This window comes from Pyrgilauda ruficollis, unplaced genomic scaffold, assembly GCF_017590135.1.
Source record: "Pyrgilauda ruficollis isolate IOZ18807 unplaced genomic scaffold, ASM1759013v1 scaffold10, whole genome shotgun sequence".
NCBI lineage: Eukaryota > Metazoa > Chordata > Aves > Passeriformes > Passeridae > Pyrgilauda > Pyrgilauda ruficollis.
The window spans coordinates 9,892,489-9,911,655 of record NW_024508101.1 but is presented as its reverse complement, the minus strand read 5'-3'; the positions used below and the strand labels follow the sequence as shown (position 1 = coordinate 9,911,655).

At 42.7% G+C, this 19,167-nt stretch overlaps 1 protein-coding gene across 1 annotated transcript in view; it reads left to right on the top strand.

Moving 5' to 3' along the window:
• The first annotated feature begins 1,339 nt into the window (after positions 1 to 1,339).
• The window catches only part of LOC121352446 (netrin-4-like), a 45,412-nt gene continuing 27,584 nt past the window's right edge, over positions 1,340 to 19,167 (top strand). Inside the window, exons 1-2 of the mRNA XM_041465399.1 lie at positions 1,340 to 2,182; positions 8,174 to 8,715. Of these exons, the coding sequence (XP_041321333.1) occupies positions 2,116 to 2,182; positions 8,174 to 8,715 (609 nt within the window). The 5' untranslated portion in view covers positions 1,340 to 2,115. The remainder of the gene's footprint in view (positions 2,183 to 8,173; positions 8,716 to 19,167) is intronic.

Sequence of the window (19,167 nt, the reverse complement as noted above, 5' to 3'; positions counted from 1 at the left end):
CCTGCCTTACATAAACATTCCCATCCCAAAGGGAAATAAATCTTTCCTTATGCTTCTTTGTTCGACCTACATTCTTCAAATCCCTTTAAGGTCTGATCCTGCACACACAGGGGCACAAGAATAACCCTGTCTGCGTTTGCATTCCCATCAGACCTGCTTCCCCCATGGCACCAACAGAAGTTAATGGCGTTATACTGGTGACAAACCTGGAGAAGGAGAGAACAAAAATGTGGGGAACTCCCACCCTGAAATAGGAAGTTTTCTCAGGCTGGACACTTTCACCCCCTGATTGCCACACACTGGGGTGTCTCCGTGTCCCTGGGTTTGTGTCCTGGGCTTTTCACCGACCCCGGCTGGGAAGTGGTCACAGCACCAAGCCTGGCACAGTTCAGGAAGTGTTTGGCCAATGCTCTCAGGCACAGGGTGTGACTCTTGGGGATGTCCTGTGCAGGACTAAGAGTTGCACACAATGACTCTTGAGGGTCCCTTCCAGTCCAGCCTATTCTATGATTTTAGGAATATTCCAATCAAGGTACATTTTAGAGTTTTCTTTGCATACATTTTACGTCTTCCTAAACAACTGGGATTCTGCTCCAGCTCTGGGCAGCCGCCAGCCCCCTCGCTGCCCGGCTCGTCCCAGCCTGGAGCGGAGTGCCACCGCAGCGAGCGGCCGTGCCGGGGTGCCGGGGCAGTGTCATGTGCCGGCCGGGCTGGCAGAGGGTGCTGCAGGGACAGACGGACGCGGACGCGCCCCCGCCTGCGCGCACACACGGACACGCTCCGGGAAACACGCACGCAGTGCTGCGGGAGGAGAGGCTGGAAAACAACGCCCGCAGCCGAGCCCTGCCAGGACCGGCCCAGCCGAGAGGAGGTGCGGAACCGACCTTAAAAAAATTAAATTAAGGCAGGAAAAAACAAACAAACAAACAAAACAACAACAACAACAAAAACCCCGCACATATAAAGCCCAGGAAAAAGATCACATGTTTTAATAATCCCCTTTGCAGCCAGACAGGACCGGAGAGGAGGAGAACTGAGCAAAAGTGCCCGGTTAGGACGGAGAGATGTGCTAGATAGAGGCTGAAGGGAGCCGAGAACTTGCAGATAACTAACCCGCCCTCGGAAGGGCAGGACCCGCGCCCTGAGCCCTGCCCTGCTGAGGCAGGGGCAGGAGGGATTCCCCAGCCCCTCTCCCTTTCCCCGCTCTGCTCTGGCGCTGGGCAGCGCGCTCCATCCCGGCCGGTCCCTGCCGGCAGCGCGGACCGGGAGTGCCCGGGCACCGGCCCCGCAGAGCTGGCGCTGCGTTTGTTTTCCACTCCCCTGGCGCTCGCTGTGTGAAGCAAATCCCTCGGAGGTGGGGGAGAAGCGGCTTCCGTGACAGCGGAGGGAGGAGGGAAATAAAATAAAATAAAACAAACCAAAATAAAAAAGAGAGAAGAGCCAAGAAAGCACTTGCTTCTCATCATCTCTCAGGGACCAAAGCCAACTCTTCTTCTTATGACCCCACGCTGCAGGGAGCAAAGGCGGAGAAGGCAGCGGGGGGCACCTCCTAACAAAGCCGGGTTGGGGTCCGGGCTGCCCGCAGCCCCTCGCCGCCCCGGGGAGCAGCGGGCTGCGGGAGCTGCCGCGGGCCAGGCAGGGCTGCCAGGGCCAAGCCGGGCACGGCCGAGCCGCAGCTCCACCAAAAGCGAGGAGCAGGAATGAAAGTTTCGAAATAGCATCCGAAGGAGCGCCAAGGACCGCAGAGCCGAGCAGAGCTCCCCGCCTCGCATCAGCCCCCGATGGTGCGTCCGAGGGGCTGCGTCAGAGATGTGAGCGGCCCCTGCCCGCTGCATGGAGGGGGGTAAAGGCACGGAAACACCTCGCTATTTATTTATTTATTTATTGGAAGCAATGTATGGGTGACACCCAGAAGGCATCTGAGCCCTGACAAAAAACCAGACCACCTCTGGACCCAAACGAGAACGAGAAGAATGAGACAGCAGCCTTGACCCCTACACCGTGGGGAAGGTGAGCAGCAAGAAAGAAAACACAGAAAAGCCATGCAAGCAGCAAACCTGTAGATTACTGCAGGTCTTTTTTGCTTCACTGAGGACAAATATTTTACTGACAGCCATGCAGCATAAAGGCATCATGCTGCTTGTGTTCTTGGAATATTTTATTTCTGGACATGGAGAAGCAGGTAAGCAAAATAAATCAATATTGCCATTCTGAAACAATTTATCCTAAATTTAGCAAGGGGATAGGGGATGGAAATCAGGTCTGTTTGTGAAAAATATATTGTGTCAACATCTTTATTTTAGATTTATTTTTACAAGGAATCTGTGTTAGTCAATATATACAAATGCCTCTTATTCCCTACAATACCCAGCTTCACAGTTCAGTGTCCTTCCAAAGACTTATCATAGGATGTACAGGTTCATACACCCTTAAAAGAAAGGAGTGTGTCATTATTGAAAACAAAAGAAAAGTGAGAAAGAAAGAAAGAGATAGATGGAGTGAGATGTGCTGGATGTTTGTTTTGAGGATGAAATACTGCCTTCCTAGGCAGGACAAGAATGAAATGACAACATCCTTGGAAAGCATCAGTGTAGGAATCTGAATAATTCTCTGTTAACTTAATATTGCATAATTAAAAATCAGAGACACTGTTTAGGAAATCTTAACTGAATAGTTAACATGCAGAGGACAGGATTTAATTTGCATTAGAGAAAAATGGATTAAAACAGAAAGAGAAGCTGATTAGTTGTGTGTATACATGTGGCTGTACAACATATACAGGAATGATACAGCTGTAATGGTATTTACATGGGGTTCTAAAAATACCTGGATTATGAGAAAGAAAAACTACTTAAAGGAAAGGAAGCAAAACATTGGATTTTTGTACTTTCTGTTGTTGTTTAATATATTTTTAAGTTCAAAAAGGATTAGTTACAAGAATCAGGTCAGAAAAAATAAAAACAATTATTGATGAAAAAACAGTTAATCCTTGGTGACTTTTCCACTGAGATACTGTCTTGGAATCTCTCCTCCTGTACAGGAAAGCGCTCCAGTGGTTTAAATTTCACCTGTGTGCTCAGAGTATTAGGAGAGGAGCAGCACTCCTCAGGCAGTGATTGGAAAGCAGCTCAACTGTCCTGCCAGCTCCAGTGGATGCAGCTCAGATGATTCCCTAGCTAGAACCCCTCTGATAACAGAGAGCAGATTTCCATAACCACAGGAGTTATTTTCTTAAAAACTGACCAGCTCATGAATTTACCATCCTGTCGTGTTACCCAGCAACTCATTTGGGGAAGAGGCTGTCACAGCGTGACAGGGAATGAGGGCAGGGAGTACATGAGCCTTAATTCCCTTGGTGCCTTATTCTGGGCATTCCCTGGCTCCCCAGGCTAGGATGTAGGCTCCCTCCAGGATACAAATGGTGACATGCAGCACAGAAAGGCTGCAGAGATCTCTGGTGAAGCTGCTGACACTGTTGCAGAAGGCAGCCTGTTACAAACCAGCCTAAATCTGTTCTGCATCCAATTCACTTAAGAGAAAATGAATCTTCAAGGAAACACAGCTCCCAGCTGGCTGCTTAGAAAGTGAATTTGCAGGGAGGGAGTGTGTTCTGTTTGGAGATAAACTCACTCAAAATAATAGTGTAGGACATAGTGGATAGCAGCAAAATAATTGGATATTGAAGGTGATGCTGCTAAGGATTCAATGTCCCAATAAATAAGTATTTGGTGTTTGAATAAAAGGTTGCACAAACTATCAGCCTGTGAAAGCACAAGGGTTGCCTGTTAATTTTTAATTTTTAATTAGAGCTGAGACATGTACAGAGAAGTATGTTTTTGGAATATTTAATTATCCTATGGGGAGTACAAGGCACGTAATATTTGTGGGGAATCCAATATTTGCCTTCTGCTGCCTCTGTGCAGAAAAGAGTCTGGATTGTCAAGGTTGACTCCTTAGACCTTTCAACATAATGGGGAGAAAACACCCAAACAAAAAACCAAACACCTGGCTTATTAGGCTGGAGCAGTCAGCTTGGGTTTATACCATAAAATGTGACACTGGAGAATCCTTCCCCTTGTCTGATGTAGGTGGAGGCATCATTCCCCTGAAATCAACCCTGCAGTGATCTGAAACTCCTGCATAAGGGACACTTAGTGGAGCTGACAACAGCCTGGGCTCTTGCTTCAGCCCCAGAGCTCCCCATGTGAGCAGTGCCTGGGGAGCAGCACCTGGGCCAGCCCTCATCCCAGAGGGAGCCCTGGAAAAGAAGGTGTGATGTGGCCAAAAATGGCCACTTCTACCATCAAGCTTATTAGCAGGGCTTGGTTTCCTCTGCCTGAGGTTATTCAGCTGATCTGCCAGTGGAGCTGCAGTGCTGGAGCCCACTGCTGCTCCAGGAAGGATGGGACAGGCAGACTGCCCTGGCCTGGGATCTTGTTTTCTCTCCATGCCTCAAGTCATGGAGGCAGCTCGGTTTCACAGCACATTCTGAATTTCACCTCTGAGGTATTTTGACAGCAGGCTCATTTAGCTCCAGTTATCAGAACTATTTTAGTGCAGAAATACACCAGGCTTCTCCTAAGGGGATGAAGATCTGCCAAACTTAGTGCATGTTGGCCCCACACAAACCAAAGAGTTGTACAGCTGTTGAAACCAGTGTTAAAGGGCAAAATTCTAGGTCTGACTAAGGAAAACTTGAGCAACTTAAGTCCCCAGGGTGGTTAGATTTAGAATAACATTTATAAGGTCTTGGTTATTAAGAAAAAAGTTGAACAGATATATAACAAATGAAATCCAGGTTGGACATATGTGCTGAAATTGCTCCATTAAACACAGAGCAGAAGATCCCCAAAGGTTTTGCTCTTTCTGAGCTATGTAAAATTTACTGTCCTGACTCACTGCAGGAGATTTGAACACACAAAATCATAAATTTGCATACGGAAAAGAAATAAAATTCTAATTCAAATCACTCAGAAAATATTAGGCATCTTTCCAGTCATATCAGCAGGCTTTGGATGAGTTGCCATATGACCTTTCTTCTGTTGAGTATCCAATGGAGGGTGAAAAAAAAATGAAGAAAAAAATAATTGAACCTGTTTTTAGTTAATGTCTACAATGTTTTAGTGCATTACAAGGCTGTGAAGTAAGAAGTCTCTGCTTGAAATGGTGTCCCAGGAATATCAATAGTATGACCTCCCCTGAACTGTATGATTCCCTAATCATCAGATAACACCATTGTTACAACACGTGCTGGGCATGTGCCTCTGACCTGCCACTTTGTGGCACAGCTCTGAGGGACCAGAAAACAAACAAATAAATTAATCATACCATTCATGGAGCCAAGCCACCCTCCATGGAGTAAAACCTAATCAACCTCATAATAACATGCAGTGCCCATGCGTAATCAAACTGTTTAATTCCCCATGAATTATTCAGTGAGTCCTCCTGGCAGTTGGGGTAAGTTTTGTGTTTGCCTGGCTGCTCTTTCTCTCCTGCAGCAGTCTCCCCTTGCTGTCCAGACTCCACATTTCATGTTGTTTCCACAGAACCAGCAAGTGATGAACGGGCTGCACTATCCTTGTGGCCAAACAATGTTCTGCCAATTGATTTCTTTAAATGCAAAGCTTTTAATCGACTGCAGATTTTGTTTTCCAATCTCTCTCCTTCTCTCAAACTTTCTTCTGCTAATTTGTACTTTGTTCTCCTCCCATTTTCCTAATGACACAGCAGTTCAGACAGGAACTGTTTATTGATGTTGCTGCATTAGCAGGCAGAGAAGATAAACCTTCTTGTGACTGCTGTTCAGGAGAAAATACACCTTTCTTTCTTTTCAAGGCTCAGAAAAAACAGCTAAAAATTCAATACAAAGCTAATAGCCCATTTATGGGAAATACATAAAGCAGCCATTCCCTTTGGAAAATATTTCCTTTTCTGCTTTCTCACATTCTTGTCTGCAAAGCTCCCCCTTAATTTAGAACTCCAGCATCCCATTTCTTCTATGAAAGCTTTAGTGGCATCATCAATCAATAGAGATGGACTTTCTTTTAATTACATGGTATATTTATACATAATCATCCATAATCCAATAACATTTGTAACACGGATCCATTCTTAATCAAAACTAAGTAAACTGACTCTAAGTCAGAGCTAATGCTTGTTCAAAGCTCAGTTGTGAGACCAGTCCCACTAAAATTCTCTGGAGGCAAAGATGATACCTTTGTGCAGCACTGAGCAAAATCAGTTAATACCGAATCTACTTTAAACACAGAAATTGCCTTCCTTATTTCCAGCAGTTTTTACCAAGCAGGAACTTAAATGCCACCTGCAAAGACAAGCTTGAGGTGTGCACTTGTAGTTCATTATATCTTCACTTACTTCTGGTGGTGCTGAGAATCACCGGCTCACTTGAAGGTGGGGAGCACAAAAGAGAACCAACAGAGCCAAAAATCCCCATCTCCATTCCTCTCCAGATGGGTCTGCAGCTCCTCATGTCTGTGCTGGCACAAGAAGTTGTGGTGGGACTGGGGAGGGGCACTTCCATTCCTTTGGTCTGAGCACTGTTGGGTGCTCCTGTAATTCAGGCACTGCTGCCCTCTGAGCTCTGCCAGGCTGCTGGGACTGACATCACTGCAGTACTAAAAGAAAATCATTGCCAGCCAACACACTTCAAATTACCTGGAAGGTGGCTCCCATCCATTTCTAAGAGCAGACAAGAGCATTTGTGGATGAGGGCCTTCCTTGCTCTCTGAAGTTTTAGGCTACCTCACACTGTATGTGAGCTAAAATTGGTCAAAGGCATTCACTGGACATGCAATAACTATTTTGTGTCCTAACCATGGAATGCAAACTCCATGAGGTGTTTTCTAAAACAGTGTTCATGTCTGACCTTTCTTCCCTGGCTCATGCAGGGATGTCACTGAGGAACTAAGGACAGAATCAACTCAGAAGCAAAACTGTGCAAGCTGAATACATTTTTTTACTTTAAACTTTCCTTCTGGAAAGAGGAATGTCCATCTCATCCAACAACATTTACAATCTGAGTACTTTCATAAGGTTGACTTAGAGACGCCTTTCTTTGACCTAACTTGATAATTAAACTAATTTTACCTAAGGAGAATCTGAATATAAATGGAGTAGGGATTTTAAAATTTGACCTAGAATGTTGAACTTATAGCTGACCTTTGAACTGCTCCATGATTACCCTGGGTTTACAGCCATCCTACATTTCATTGGAAGGATCATTTCCTGCAGGACCTAAACCAAATCATCTGACTTGTGACCTCTTGGATTAGATTTATGACCTTGCAAGGTCAGTCTTTAACTCCTTCTAGAGTGTTAAGTTGCAAAGAGAACACTGTATGTCATTAGAAATGCAGTTTTCTCCAGTGCAATAATAAGATTTTGGAATGACCTCTAATTCCAGTTCACAAGACACAACTGACTTTCAAACAACATTAAGACTTTGTAGTTACCCCTACCTTTTCTTAATTTAGAAATAAGTAAATATATACATTGAAGATACCAAAAATTTTTCAGTATTTGCAAACTTGGCAAATAGAATGTAATCACCTACCTTCACATCAAGGTATTTAAACAAAAGAGACACTTGATTTTCAGCTTTGCTACAAATTAATAACTTATTAGAAGCAGTAGAAACTCAACACTCAGCTATAGTAATACAGGCTTTCTTTATGTGTCCATATGTGTAATTAGTGTCTGTAACCTGTTAGGCAGGGATCATCTCTTTTCTTAAAGTATCAACAGTGTCTGGTCCAGTTTGACTTTGCTCTCTGATTACCATGAAAACAAAGGCATTGAATATATTCACTCCTTCAATATGGAGTTTTACTAGAGTGAAAGGAAAAACCACAAGATTTCTCTGGTCAACCATAAAATTCAATAGACTGGCACAATCGTATTTTCAACAGAAATCAAAGATAAACAAGAGTTTTTCTGAAGATCATTTTCTGAGTTAGGCACCAAACACAAGGACTAGATTTATTGAGACACTATCCCAAAACTTTGTGTGAAAAGATGAAGCAGCTCTCCTTCAAAGGTGTGCTTTTAAATTTGAGACCCAGATGAGGACTCCAAACATTTCTGTTGTCACCTGGGTTGCACCATGAGAACTACCTGAGAATTTCTGCTTGTGTTTCTTTTCCCTGTCCTTCAGACCCCACGAGGCCACGAGCCTTCCGCTGCAGCGGCCGTGCCTGCAACCCTCCCGTGGGAAACCTCGCCACAGGAAGGACACCAGTGACCACCACCACGTGTGGCCAGAACAGCACAGAGCTCTACTGCTCCTACCCCGACCAGAACCTCCTCCATCGCCTCTCCCCTGGCTGTGGGCAGCCCCGCTGCGCCAAATGCAACATCAACCAGCCCAACAACTCCCACCTCCCTGCTGACATGACAGACGATTTCTTTGCAAACCCCATCTCCTGGTGGCAGTCTGCCCAAGGGGTACACAGAGAAGAAATCAGACTGGACTTTGAAACAGAATTCTACCTGACCCACGTCATTGCTGTGTTCAAGTCCCCTCGCCCAGCTGCGATGGTGTTGGAAAGATCCCAGGATTATGGGCAGACTTGGAGGCCCTACAAGTATTTCTCTGTCAACTGTACAGCTACTTTTGGGCTCCAGGATGATCTCATTGAGGAAGGCTCCATGTGCACTTCCAGGTACTCAGATGCAGTGCCCTGCACCAGAGGGGAGGTAAGCCATAATTGACTAAGTTTAATGACAAACAGTTCAGGACTGCCAGAAAACCAGAGAGGGTATCTCAAAGAGATACTGTGCATATAAATTAAGAGAGGTATCCCATCCCTAAAGGCTTTGTGTTAAGCAAATAAAGGGGAAGAAGAGGAGAAATTATATACACATCAATTATAGAAATGCTTTAGCAAATTTCTTTTATAAGAGCTCACAGGATAATATGAACATTTCCTGATTGTACACTGCAAATACCCAAAACTTAACTAGAATTCTAGCAAAGTAGATGTAGGAAAACACACATCTGTAGAGTCTGATTTATCCAAACCATTTTCCATTTAGGATGGCATGAACTGTATAATCCTTCTTTTCTTCTCCATATAAAAGTTTTAGATGATTGGCTGACTTTTAAATACATTATTCCTCCAACTTCAATCTTTTCTTGCTTTCCCTTTTCTTGCTGGTGGTGACTATGGCTGATTGTACCAAGCCAAAGGCTACAGAAATGAAACTGCTTGGAAGCAGAGGTGGGAGTGAGCAGCCAGGATTCTCTGTTCAGTGGTGGGAAAAGTCCTCCCTTGGTATGAATACTCTGATTTGTTTTTAAGCATATGCAAAGGAGTGTTTTTTAAATAAATGTACAGTTGTTCTGATAAGTTCCTCTGACAAGAACATTAACTACTGATTAGAGTCTTTTCATTCATCAATCTTGAAACAGTTCAGAAGGGAAAGACCATAAACATAATTGCTATAATTTTACAGACAAGACAAAGTCACAAAGCAAGATTATAAGATATTCCTATAATTACAATAGAGGCTTGAATCTTTTCGTGTCCTTTCACTTCCTTTTCTCTTCCTCAGAGAAGTTACAATCCTTTGGTTTCAATGTCTGGAAGTGGTCAGCAGATTCAGCAGTAACACGTATCTGCAAATTAAACTTAGATGTGAGGTGAATGGTCCAGATAAGCTTCAGAAAACCCAGTGTTTCAGCAGTGCACTTCAAAATTCACATGAGAAGAAACCAAGGTACTATACCTGAGGTAGGGGCACAGCAGTAGGGAGAGATTGAATTAACCTGCATGTAACAGGTTAAGAAACATCTCTGCATATTAGAAACCTGGACAGATCATCTAAAACTGTCTTATTTCTGGAGTAGTCATTCTGCTGGTCAGTTATCATTATTCATTTAATGTCAAAGTCAAATGCAAGTCAAATGCATCCAAATGTCTTCTGTAGGGAGGTTGCAATTTGCCACGTCAAGAATCTCAGCAAGTAATATATTTTTCCATTCTTGTGTGCCTTCCAATCAAAAATCTGGAAGTACTTTGCAAAACCCAGCTAATGATCTTCAGCACACACACAAGGGTTCTGCTGCCATTTCACAGATGAGAAAAGAGCAGCACAGGAAGGTGAAGTGTTTTGTAAGAGAGAACAATTCTGGTTGAGTGAGGGACAGAATACAGGGTCTGAGGGAAATGCCTCAGCCTCAAATACAAAATAACACTTCCCTCTCTAGCACAGTATCCCCTGCACTATGTTGGCTTCTGTGCTTACTTAACCTTAGAGAATATCAAGACCATGTGCTGCTGCTACAACAAATCTGAGAAGTGGATGGCAAAAAATCAAATAATAAAACATTCATCCAAAGCAAGCCTTTGTGATTACAAGTGTCAAAGTGATTCTGTCAATTTGGGCAGCAGCTACACTGAAATGAGTATGTGCATACTTAATCAATCTGTGGCATGGTAGGAGATGTCAGAAAACAACAGTAATAATATGAACAGTCCTAAATTTACAGGTTATCCTTGCAGATCCCAAATACTTTCATGAACATGAATTGAATCGGTGCAGAGGTCACTTCCTCCATGGGAGAAGTGCTGAAGCTTTAAAGCAGCACACAGGAATCTGTGTGACAACTTAACAGAGGACAAGACAAATGCTGTTTCACAGCACATTAACCCAAAAGGGTTGTCAAGCTCTGGACAGACCTTACCTCTTAATCAATCCAAGAAATGTCCTCCCTATGGCTAGGGTGCAGAAGCACCAAGTTTTCAGGTCAGCAGTATGACATAGCAGATTCTTTTGTGAACTGAAATAAAGGAAGGCAGAGTGTAGCCATTTACAGTGACACTGACCAGATTTGCCTGAGTGACACTGCCACTGTTACTGCAGGTCTCAGGGGAGCTTTGCCCACACACCTCAGAACTGCAATTTTACACCTTGTTTTGAAGATGTCACAAATGTCACCAGGACATCCCCTAAGCACTGACTCAAGTGACTTTGAAGGCAGCTGACTGAATCCCCACCAGGATTTTCTTCAGTGTTCTTTGCTTCTTTTTCACCTCCACTCTGACCTACCCAGTTACTGATTCTGGCTAAGCCTGGATTGCTGAGGGGCTCACATCACAAGCTGACAGCACCTCTGAAATGATCAAAACTGTTCCAACTTAAGTGCTAATTAATGCTCTGACATAAATGTCAGTTTTCTCTACTGAGGGGTTTGAAGTAATTTTCACCACATGAGACTCAGGTTATTCTTGGGTCCTATTCATTCTGAGAACAGACACAAATTCCTTTTTTAACAGGGCATAAAAGGAATTTAAAAAAATTTAAACCCATGCTGGGACACATCATGAAACAAGATTTCAGGTCAACCGGCTGCCAGAACTGAGAATGTAGGTGTGAAAGGAGAAGATGCTGGAGCTGCAGTAACCTACACACATTTTTAAACTGAGATGCATCTAATTCAGCACATTCTGGCCACCAAGACCACTTAAAGAGATTCTTCCTAAAAGCAAGGCAAAAAATTTGTCAGAAGAGAAAATTTTAGGAGACTAGGATAGAGCAGAAGACATTGGGATGAGTGACATGACAATGTCACAGCAGAACATAAGTTAAGGCATATCCCTTGTCTCTGGTAGATTGCCCCTTATTTTTCACCTCTGACAGGTCACATATCTCCATTCCATCTCAGATAAGATACATCTGGGACAGAAGGCATTGGGGAGCACCTCATATAGAAATGCAAGAAGATTACTCTCTAATACATCTTTTCCATTTTCTTTTACTCAAGCATTTGTTAAATCCCTTACTCCTGTTCAGATCCAGAGTACTTTAGTAGACAGAATCTATCTGAAATCCTAGGATCCTCATCATTAGTTCATGAACTAAAAACAACACCACATTTTCAAGGTCTGTTCATCATCTGTAAGTCCATCTACAGGGAATACTGGCATGGAGTCTTATGAATCAATTGAGACTTTTTACCCATTTGTCCATCCATCTGTCCTTCTAACTTGAAAACACTCTACTGTATAGTCATGAAGCCTAAAATGAACCTTCAGGTCAGCTAGCATACATCAAAACTTTGGCCTAAACAAAAGGAGAAATTAACACAGCATTGCATCAGGCATCAATGTGAGTTGCAGTTCAAACATCATGTGGGGGGAAAAAGGGACTGAAATGTTTGAACCTGCATCCTGACAGCACGTGCACTCGAGGATCTGAGAGATTAAGAGCACGTTTTTAATAAACTGGAATATCAGGAAATGAAAACAAATGTTCTCCTCCATTGAATGTGAGGTTTGCATGAAAGGAAGACATTAGCATGCAAAGTGGGGTGGAACACTGACCTGCTCATAACCACCAGGCCCAGAAGGAGACCCTTCCCCTACTGGGTCGAGCTAGTGGAAGGGAGTTCTGAAGCAAAGGCTGGCTCATTTATGTGAGTGTCTGTGTGACAGATGACACCAATGAAGTGTGATATAATAAACCCATTACTGGAATTCACTGGGGGCTGGAAGAATTGTGTATGCCTGAATTAAGTAACTGGTTTCTATGGCAACATGTTAAGTGTGCCTTGCACAGAAGACCTGTTCATTCTCCGTTTTGTATCCTGTGGTGACCTCTTTAGGGACAGAAGTCTCCAGCAGCGCCTTTTGTCAAAGATGAGTGGACCCTCCGTAGCTAAAAGACAGTTAATCACTCTTCTAAACACACTCCCCTTGGTGAATGCCAGACCAGGACAGGTTGTGATGGGTGCAGTTCTGTCCGCTTCAAGAGCCACAAGGATGTTCAGAGAGAAGCCAGAGTCAGCCCTGTGGAAGGTCTTTTCTTCTGCACTGGCACTGAAGCTCTGCTGCCCTTCTCCATCCACGGGGACCTCCTGAGCAATAGCTGTGGCACAGGGGGACCAACTGCACCCAAGCACCAAGGCCAGGGACAAGGCTCTGTGTGGGATGTATGGATCCTTTCCAAGGACCTACATTTCCCACTCTTGTTTCTCAAGCTTCCCTTTTACTGCATTCATGCCAAACCTTTTGATAAACAAAGAAGTATTCCCTGTGCACACACACACACACCCACACCCCTCATTAAATGGCAACATCAATAATTCAAGAGGTCACCACTGAGGCTTTGGTGGCTTCTTAGAGTTCTGATCTCATATGGCAGTGGGGTCACTGGAAAGAAACCTGCTCAGCACATCACAAGGTTGAATTCCCAATAGCTAAGATTCAAAGACTTGCGTTTGAATTGATTCAAAGTCTTGCACTTCAGTGAATTATCCAACAGTCACCAGCACTGGCCTCTGAAAGTTGCATGATGCTCAGGTTATTCCAATTTCCAGCAGGATTATTCCAGCTTCCATCTGGAAAGGATTCCAGGAGGGATTAGTCACTAGTGTAGGTAAGTGCCTGATTGGTATGACTAGGGCTGTCTGTTCAGCATTTTGTTTAACTTGAGCTGCAGAGCAGACAGAATGCAGAGGCAGGTTGGGAGGAAGCAGTTAACAGCAGCGGTGTAAACAAGCTGACAGCACTGCCAGGCCCTGCTTCCCTGGAGGAAGAATTAAGGGGCTCAAGGATTTGTCTCTGAAGGGAATTTGAACTGACTGAGACTAGCCCAGCAATCCCATCCCTGGCAAGTGAACTTGAGGAGGGCACCAAGTGTCCTACTCTGACCTGGTTTGTAATGAACCATTTCAGAAATGTTTGCAACATTATAAATCAGCCAGAAAGACACAGCAGTGGGGTTTATTAGCATTGCTTCTGCATTTTCTGAACATTCAAGGCAGCAGATACCAACTTATTTTTTCTTCTCACAATTTTTTATAAAACCTTAGTGGAGTTGCAGCCGTTGCTTTTTTTAATCCAGGTTTCAGGTGTGAAAAAAAAAATGTTGCCTAAAATGCTATGAAATGTAGTAATTTATTGTTGTAATTTTCAAACTCCAGGCAAAAGAACACTTAAATATTTGCTCTAGAGTTGCCCACACATCACTGACATGGTGAGATTATACATTTAGCTTATTCTGTTTATGTGTAAGATTTCAGCCAAGACCTAGAGATACAAATGGCTCCACTTACAAGAAATGGATGCTCTCCCATGAGAACACAGCTTGGTTGACATGGGTTGACACTGATGGTGATGGGGTGTTTTAACTTTTCCTGACAATCCAGCAGACAGTGAAATGAGTCTCCTGTTCTCAGCCCAGTTCCCAGTCAGGTTGTTGATCACAGAACTCCTTGTGCCACCCTTTGCCATTTCAGAGCAAGCACCATCCCTTGTAATGAAAAAGGACACTGCATTTCGTGGGAGAATGGAAATGTTCTCACACCCCACACAAGGTGCTGCTACATAGAAAGGAAGGAGTTTTGCCCATTCCCTGTATACAGACTGAAAGCTGAAGGGTTTTCTGTCAAATAATCTAGATTTTGTGTTCCAACTACATTACCTGTCTCAGAGGGTACTGCTTCTCCCTACAACCCTTGCCTTTCTACATGGATGTACATCTGCAAATAACCTGAACCTACAGAAGACAATTTGTTTGAGGAATAGAAAAAGTCTACATGGCTTTTAGATTTGCCTGACTTCAATTATGCCATAATCATATTAGCAGCTATGCCTAAACATTAATATTAAAATGCCACACCAGCTGGATTACTGGAATAACCTCAAAGCAAATGCAAACTGAAGGCACATCAATCCTTTCTGATTTGGAGAATACAGAATGAATTTAGGATGCCACCGTCTTGGTGGTAGCTGAGTTTACCCAGATCAAAAAAATTTAAAAAATCAAAAGTACAATTTTTTCTTTAACAAGCTACCATATTCCATACTGGTTTCTAAGCTTTGTTCTCTGGAAGGACAGAAAAGCACCAGATCTTGACTAAAAAACACCATTCTATGAGTTGTCAAAATAGACCTTCTAATGGCTGGAAGAAGAGTTAAATTTCCTCAGTACTCCAAACAGTAAATCAGAAAAAAGACTACTGTATCACAAGATAGGAGTCCATCAAATAAAACAGAGGATATATGTCACTGGGTAGGGAAAATTCTGAGACAATTGCTTACAGTTCCTTTAAGAACAAAACCAACTCACATGAAAATCTCTTAATGAAGAGGATTTAGGAGTGATGAGACTTTTTATTGCAGCTTCCTTCTGATGGACCCAATATAAGCACACAGACATTTCTCACCTCATTAACCTGAGTGTGTGCAACATGATAAACACAGCTTAAGGATGATTTGTAATATCAAATTCTTGCTCTGCATAAGGGTCTTCTTTTACAAGAGGCCATGCATTGGCACTGCCCTCCATTTATGATTCATATTCCTTGACCTTAGGCTATGACTTTGCAAGGGGGAACATTTGTTGTGTCCACATCTCTTCTGACTAATACTGGCTGGAAGATCAGGTTAACAAAACAGAATTAGATGCATCAGGAATGGAGAAGCAAAACCTATGGCAAGAAATCAAAAATCTGAGACACTGTCTCCGAAATGAAGATGATCTCTTGATTGTTGATAAAACAATGTGAGGCAGAGCCAACTTGTATACAGCAAAACCAGTCACCTAACAGTGGCTGCCCTTTAGCTTTGCACACTTACAGCATTTTCCAGGCTTCCTTGCTCAGAGGAAGGTCAGGAGAGGACAGGGACCATCTTTTTGAGGCGCAGCTGACTGACTTTTGAGAATGAGAATGACAAATATGCGCTCGATAGCAGATATGCAGATAAGCATGAACATCCTACTCAGCACTCAGCTCCAGTGCCAGCTCCTGGTTATAAGAGAAACTAATAACCTAGGATGGATTTCCACCAAGGGTTAAATTACAGAGGTGCTGCACACCTTCTACTTCCACCCAGTCCAATGGAAAGATTTCTAGGGTGTCCCTAAGCAGACTCAATCACCATCAAATTTTCTTCTGCAGCTGTGCCTATGCTACTTTCACGACAGCTGCACGCTGATATTTAGGGAAACAACTGGGAGATTTCAGAACAGTCCATTACAGCAAAAAAAAAAAAAAAAAAAAAAAAAAAAAAAAAGAGCTTGCTACCAGATAGAGATTTCATTAGATGAGAAATAGCTTTACAGTGAAAATCATGGGAAGCTCTTTTCAAAACTTGCATCTTAATTAAAAGAAAACACTTCTTTTTCATTATATCTTCACATCTTTTTCATTAATATCATGGGAAAATTCACACAGTGTCTCTGGGAAATGAAAAAATAATAATATTTCTGCCTTTCTGCAAAAGGCAGAAGTCAAATATCTATCTGCATAGAAGGAACTTGCTTCATAGGCTTTAGAACTACCAAACTTGTGAACTGAAATAAAAGGAACAAATAACACATTGAAAAGGTGGAATGTCTCCTCCAACAGCTCATGACTCTAGTACTTAGATCCATTTAGAATCCAATCTTTAATACATTCATGCATCAATGATTGAGATGGCCAAACTCTTATCTCTTGCCTGCAATTATTAAAATTGCATGTATGGATATCCATCTCCAGGAATTCTCAGGGAATTTTCCAGATACGAGTTTATTAATATTCCTTCCATTGCACAAAGTACTTGAATACCAATATCCCATTTTTATGGCAAGAAAACAGTACATGAAACTGAGTTCCTACTGAAATCAATCCAGAACAGCATGAGGCCCTGAGCATTATAGTGAGCAATTGTGCTGGGGCTATGACCAAATGGTTGCATTCCCCACTGTGTATTTTTATCAAAGCAATACCTTCTCCTTTTTTAAAGAAATAAAATTCTTCCCTAGATCATATAAAATTGTTAACCCATATATATAGCCACCACCAATCTCTCTTAATTTAGGATCCATTTTTCCTTAGGGAACTATAAACCCAAACACATTCATTTAAAACATATTCATACATTCGTAACACAGAAAAAAAGTTTAGAGAGTTGGTTTTGTTTGGTTATTTATTTAGTTCTTTCTAGCTAAATTGTGCATTTTTGGAAAAATAATTCCTGGCATGTAAGGTGAGACCAGTTCTTTTAAAAAAAATTATTCCAATCTAGAATTATTTCAATCAATATATATAGTAGACTAATAAGGAGAAATTACAGGTATTAACATCTTTTTCTTGACAGTACAGCAATCTATATGTTAAGGAGCCACTATCTGACTGGCACTTTCACATGAGACAGAACATTCAATCAAATATTAAAAATGAGGCAAGAGATGATGATTGCCTTATGCAATTGCCTGTGCCCAAGGATTTTAACCACCAATGTTTCAAGGAGAATGGGACATCCAGAAGAGAAAGAAATTCCATTTTCTAGTTTTATGCAGATGTGAAATAAAAGCTAAACTGATTTAATTGTTAAATAAAACTGCTACCTCTGCAAAATGTAGCTCACCTAAACCTACTTCTATTGGCACAATATACCTGCTGATCAAAATGTCTTTGATTTTTACAAAGGAAGGTTAATTCCTTGCTGGAGGTTGAATCCTAGAAGAACATTTAAGCAGCTCCCAGAAGACCTCAGCAATGTTATGTCACCCAAATCAGATCTTTAACACTTAACAAGACTTGCCTTGGGAGAAATAAGGACAAGCAAATCCAGTCTCACCAGTGAGCTTATCCCAGACAGAAATGTATCATGAATTAATCATACAAACAAACTCTTGTACCTCAGCTGGAATGGAATACTGTTTTTTCTTAAAAGGATGCCACAATCCCTATGGGACTTCCAAGCTATTAATGTCTCTACTCACAAATGATGTTCAGTGTTCTAATGGGATATGGAAAATGCCAAAGCAACTCCTCTCAAGAGGCAAGGCCAGAAATGAAAATATTTGCAAAACAATAAAGCCACAGGAAACCAAACCTTTTTCTAAGCTGTCAAGCAAAGAAACAAGAAACAGAACAGCTTGGTGAAAGCAAGTGGCCCTTTGGTGAGAGAAGAGCCCCTGACAGCTGCTCTTTGCCTAAAGACCTCAGTGCTCTCAGAATGCCAATTATGACATGGGGAGGATGGATAATTGACTGGAGACCCCAAAACATGAACGCATCTGCTTAACTTGTCATACCATGTATAAAATAGGTTTCTAGTAGTGCACAGGATTTTCTTCACACTCACCATAGTACAGTGCAAGACTATTGCAATCAAGAAGATGTATAGTGCCAGAGAGAAAAAATAAATATTTTGACCATTATCTGCTGATTTTTTTTCAGACCCAGTAAAAACTCTTTTTCTTCCCCTCATTCACCCCTCCTCTCTATCTCCTGTGAGGAGACCCATAGCTGTTCACAGCTGGGATCTCTGGCACAGACACGAGGCCTCTTGCCCAGCCTTGTATAATGTACAAAGCAAAGCGGCACAGAGTGCCCAGGCAGCGCAAACGAGAGGGGCTTTATTGCAAAAACCAGGCCTTTTTAAGCAGTTAGCCAGTTATCAGTTTACACAGTTAAAGGCACAAAAAGCCCAAGCACCACACACCACACACCACGACGTGGCCACGCGGCAGTCACGCAGCGCGGCTCTCGCGGCTCTCACATCTCTCTACCCCTGCTCCAGCTGAGTTACTCTCCCACAGTTCCTTCTGCTTAGCCTAAGTAGCAGGCCTGAGCCATGAATGTGCAAGGGCAACAAGGCCCTTATTTTATAAGGCTTTTCCTATATGCAACAGTGTAAGAAGGTCACTGGCAGGAGCAGGTCTTGCAGAAACCAATGCTTTATCAATTACTTCTCAGATGTCTATTTTATGGAGTGAAGTACCTCTAGCATTTGTGTTCTCAAGCCACTTATCTGGTGGGTATCCTCTGGAGGTACATCTGAAAGCAGATACCATTTTAACTAAGCATGTATATTAGAGAAACCATAGACAAGAATGCTAAGTGTGAGAGCACTTCAAGTGTGAGCTTATAAAAGCTAGTGACTAAATAGACTGCTCTATCCTTGATTCCTCTGGTTTATGCCAATTTAAGCAGTTTCACAGGGAGTTTTAACCATTCTTCAAGATCTCTGAGCTCAGCAGGCTCTTCAGAACTATTCCACCCAGTTCCCTGCCTTGGTCTTAGTTTAGCTGACCACATGGGAAGGAGATGTGTGTGCCTGTACACAAGCAGTTGCTCAGGACTCAGGAGAAGCCAATCCACCTCTGTGTGATCCACAGGGGACAGGGAAAGAGACAGGGTTCATATAA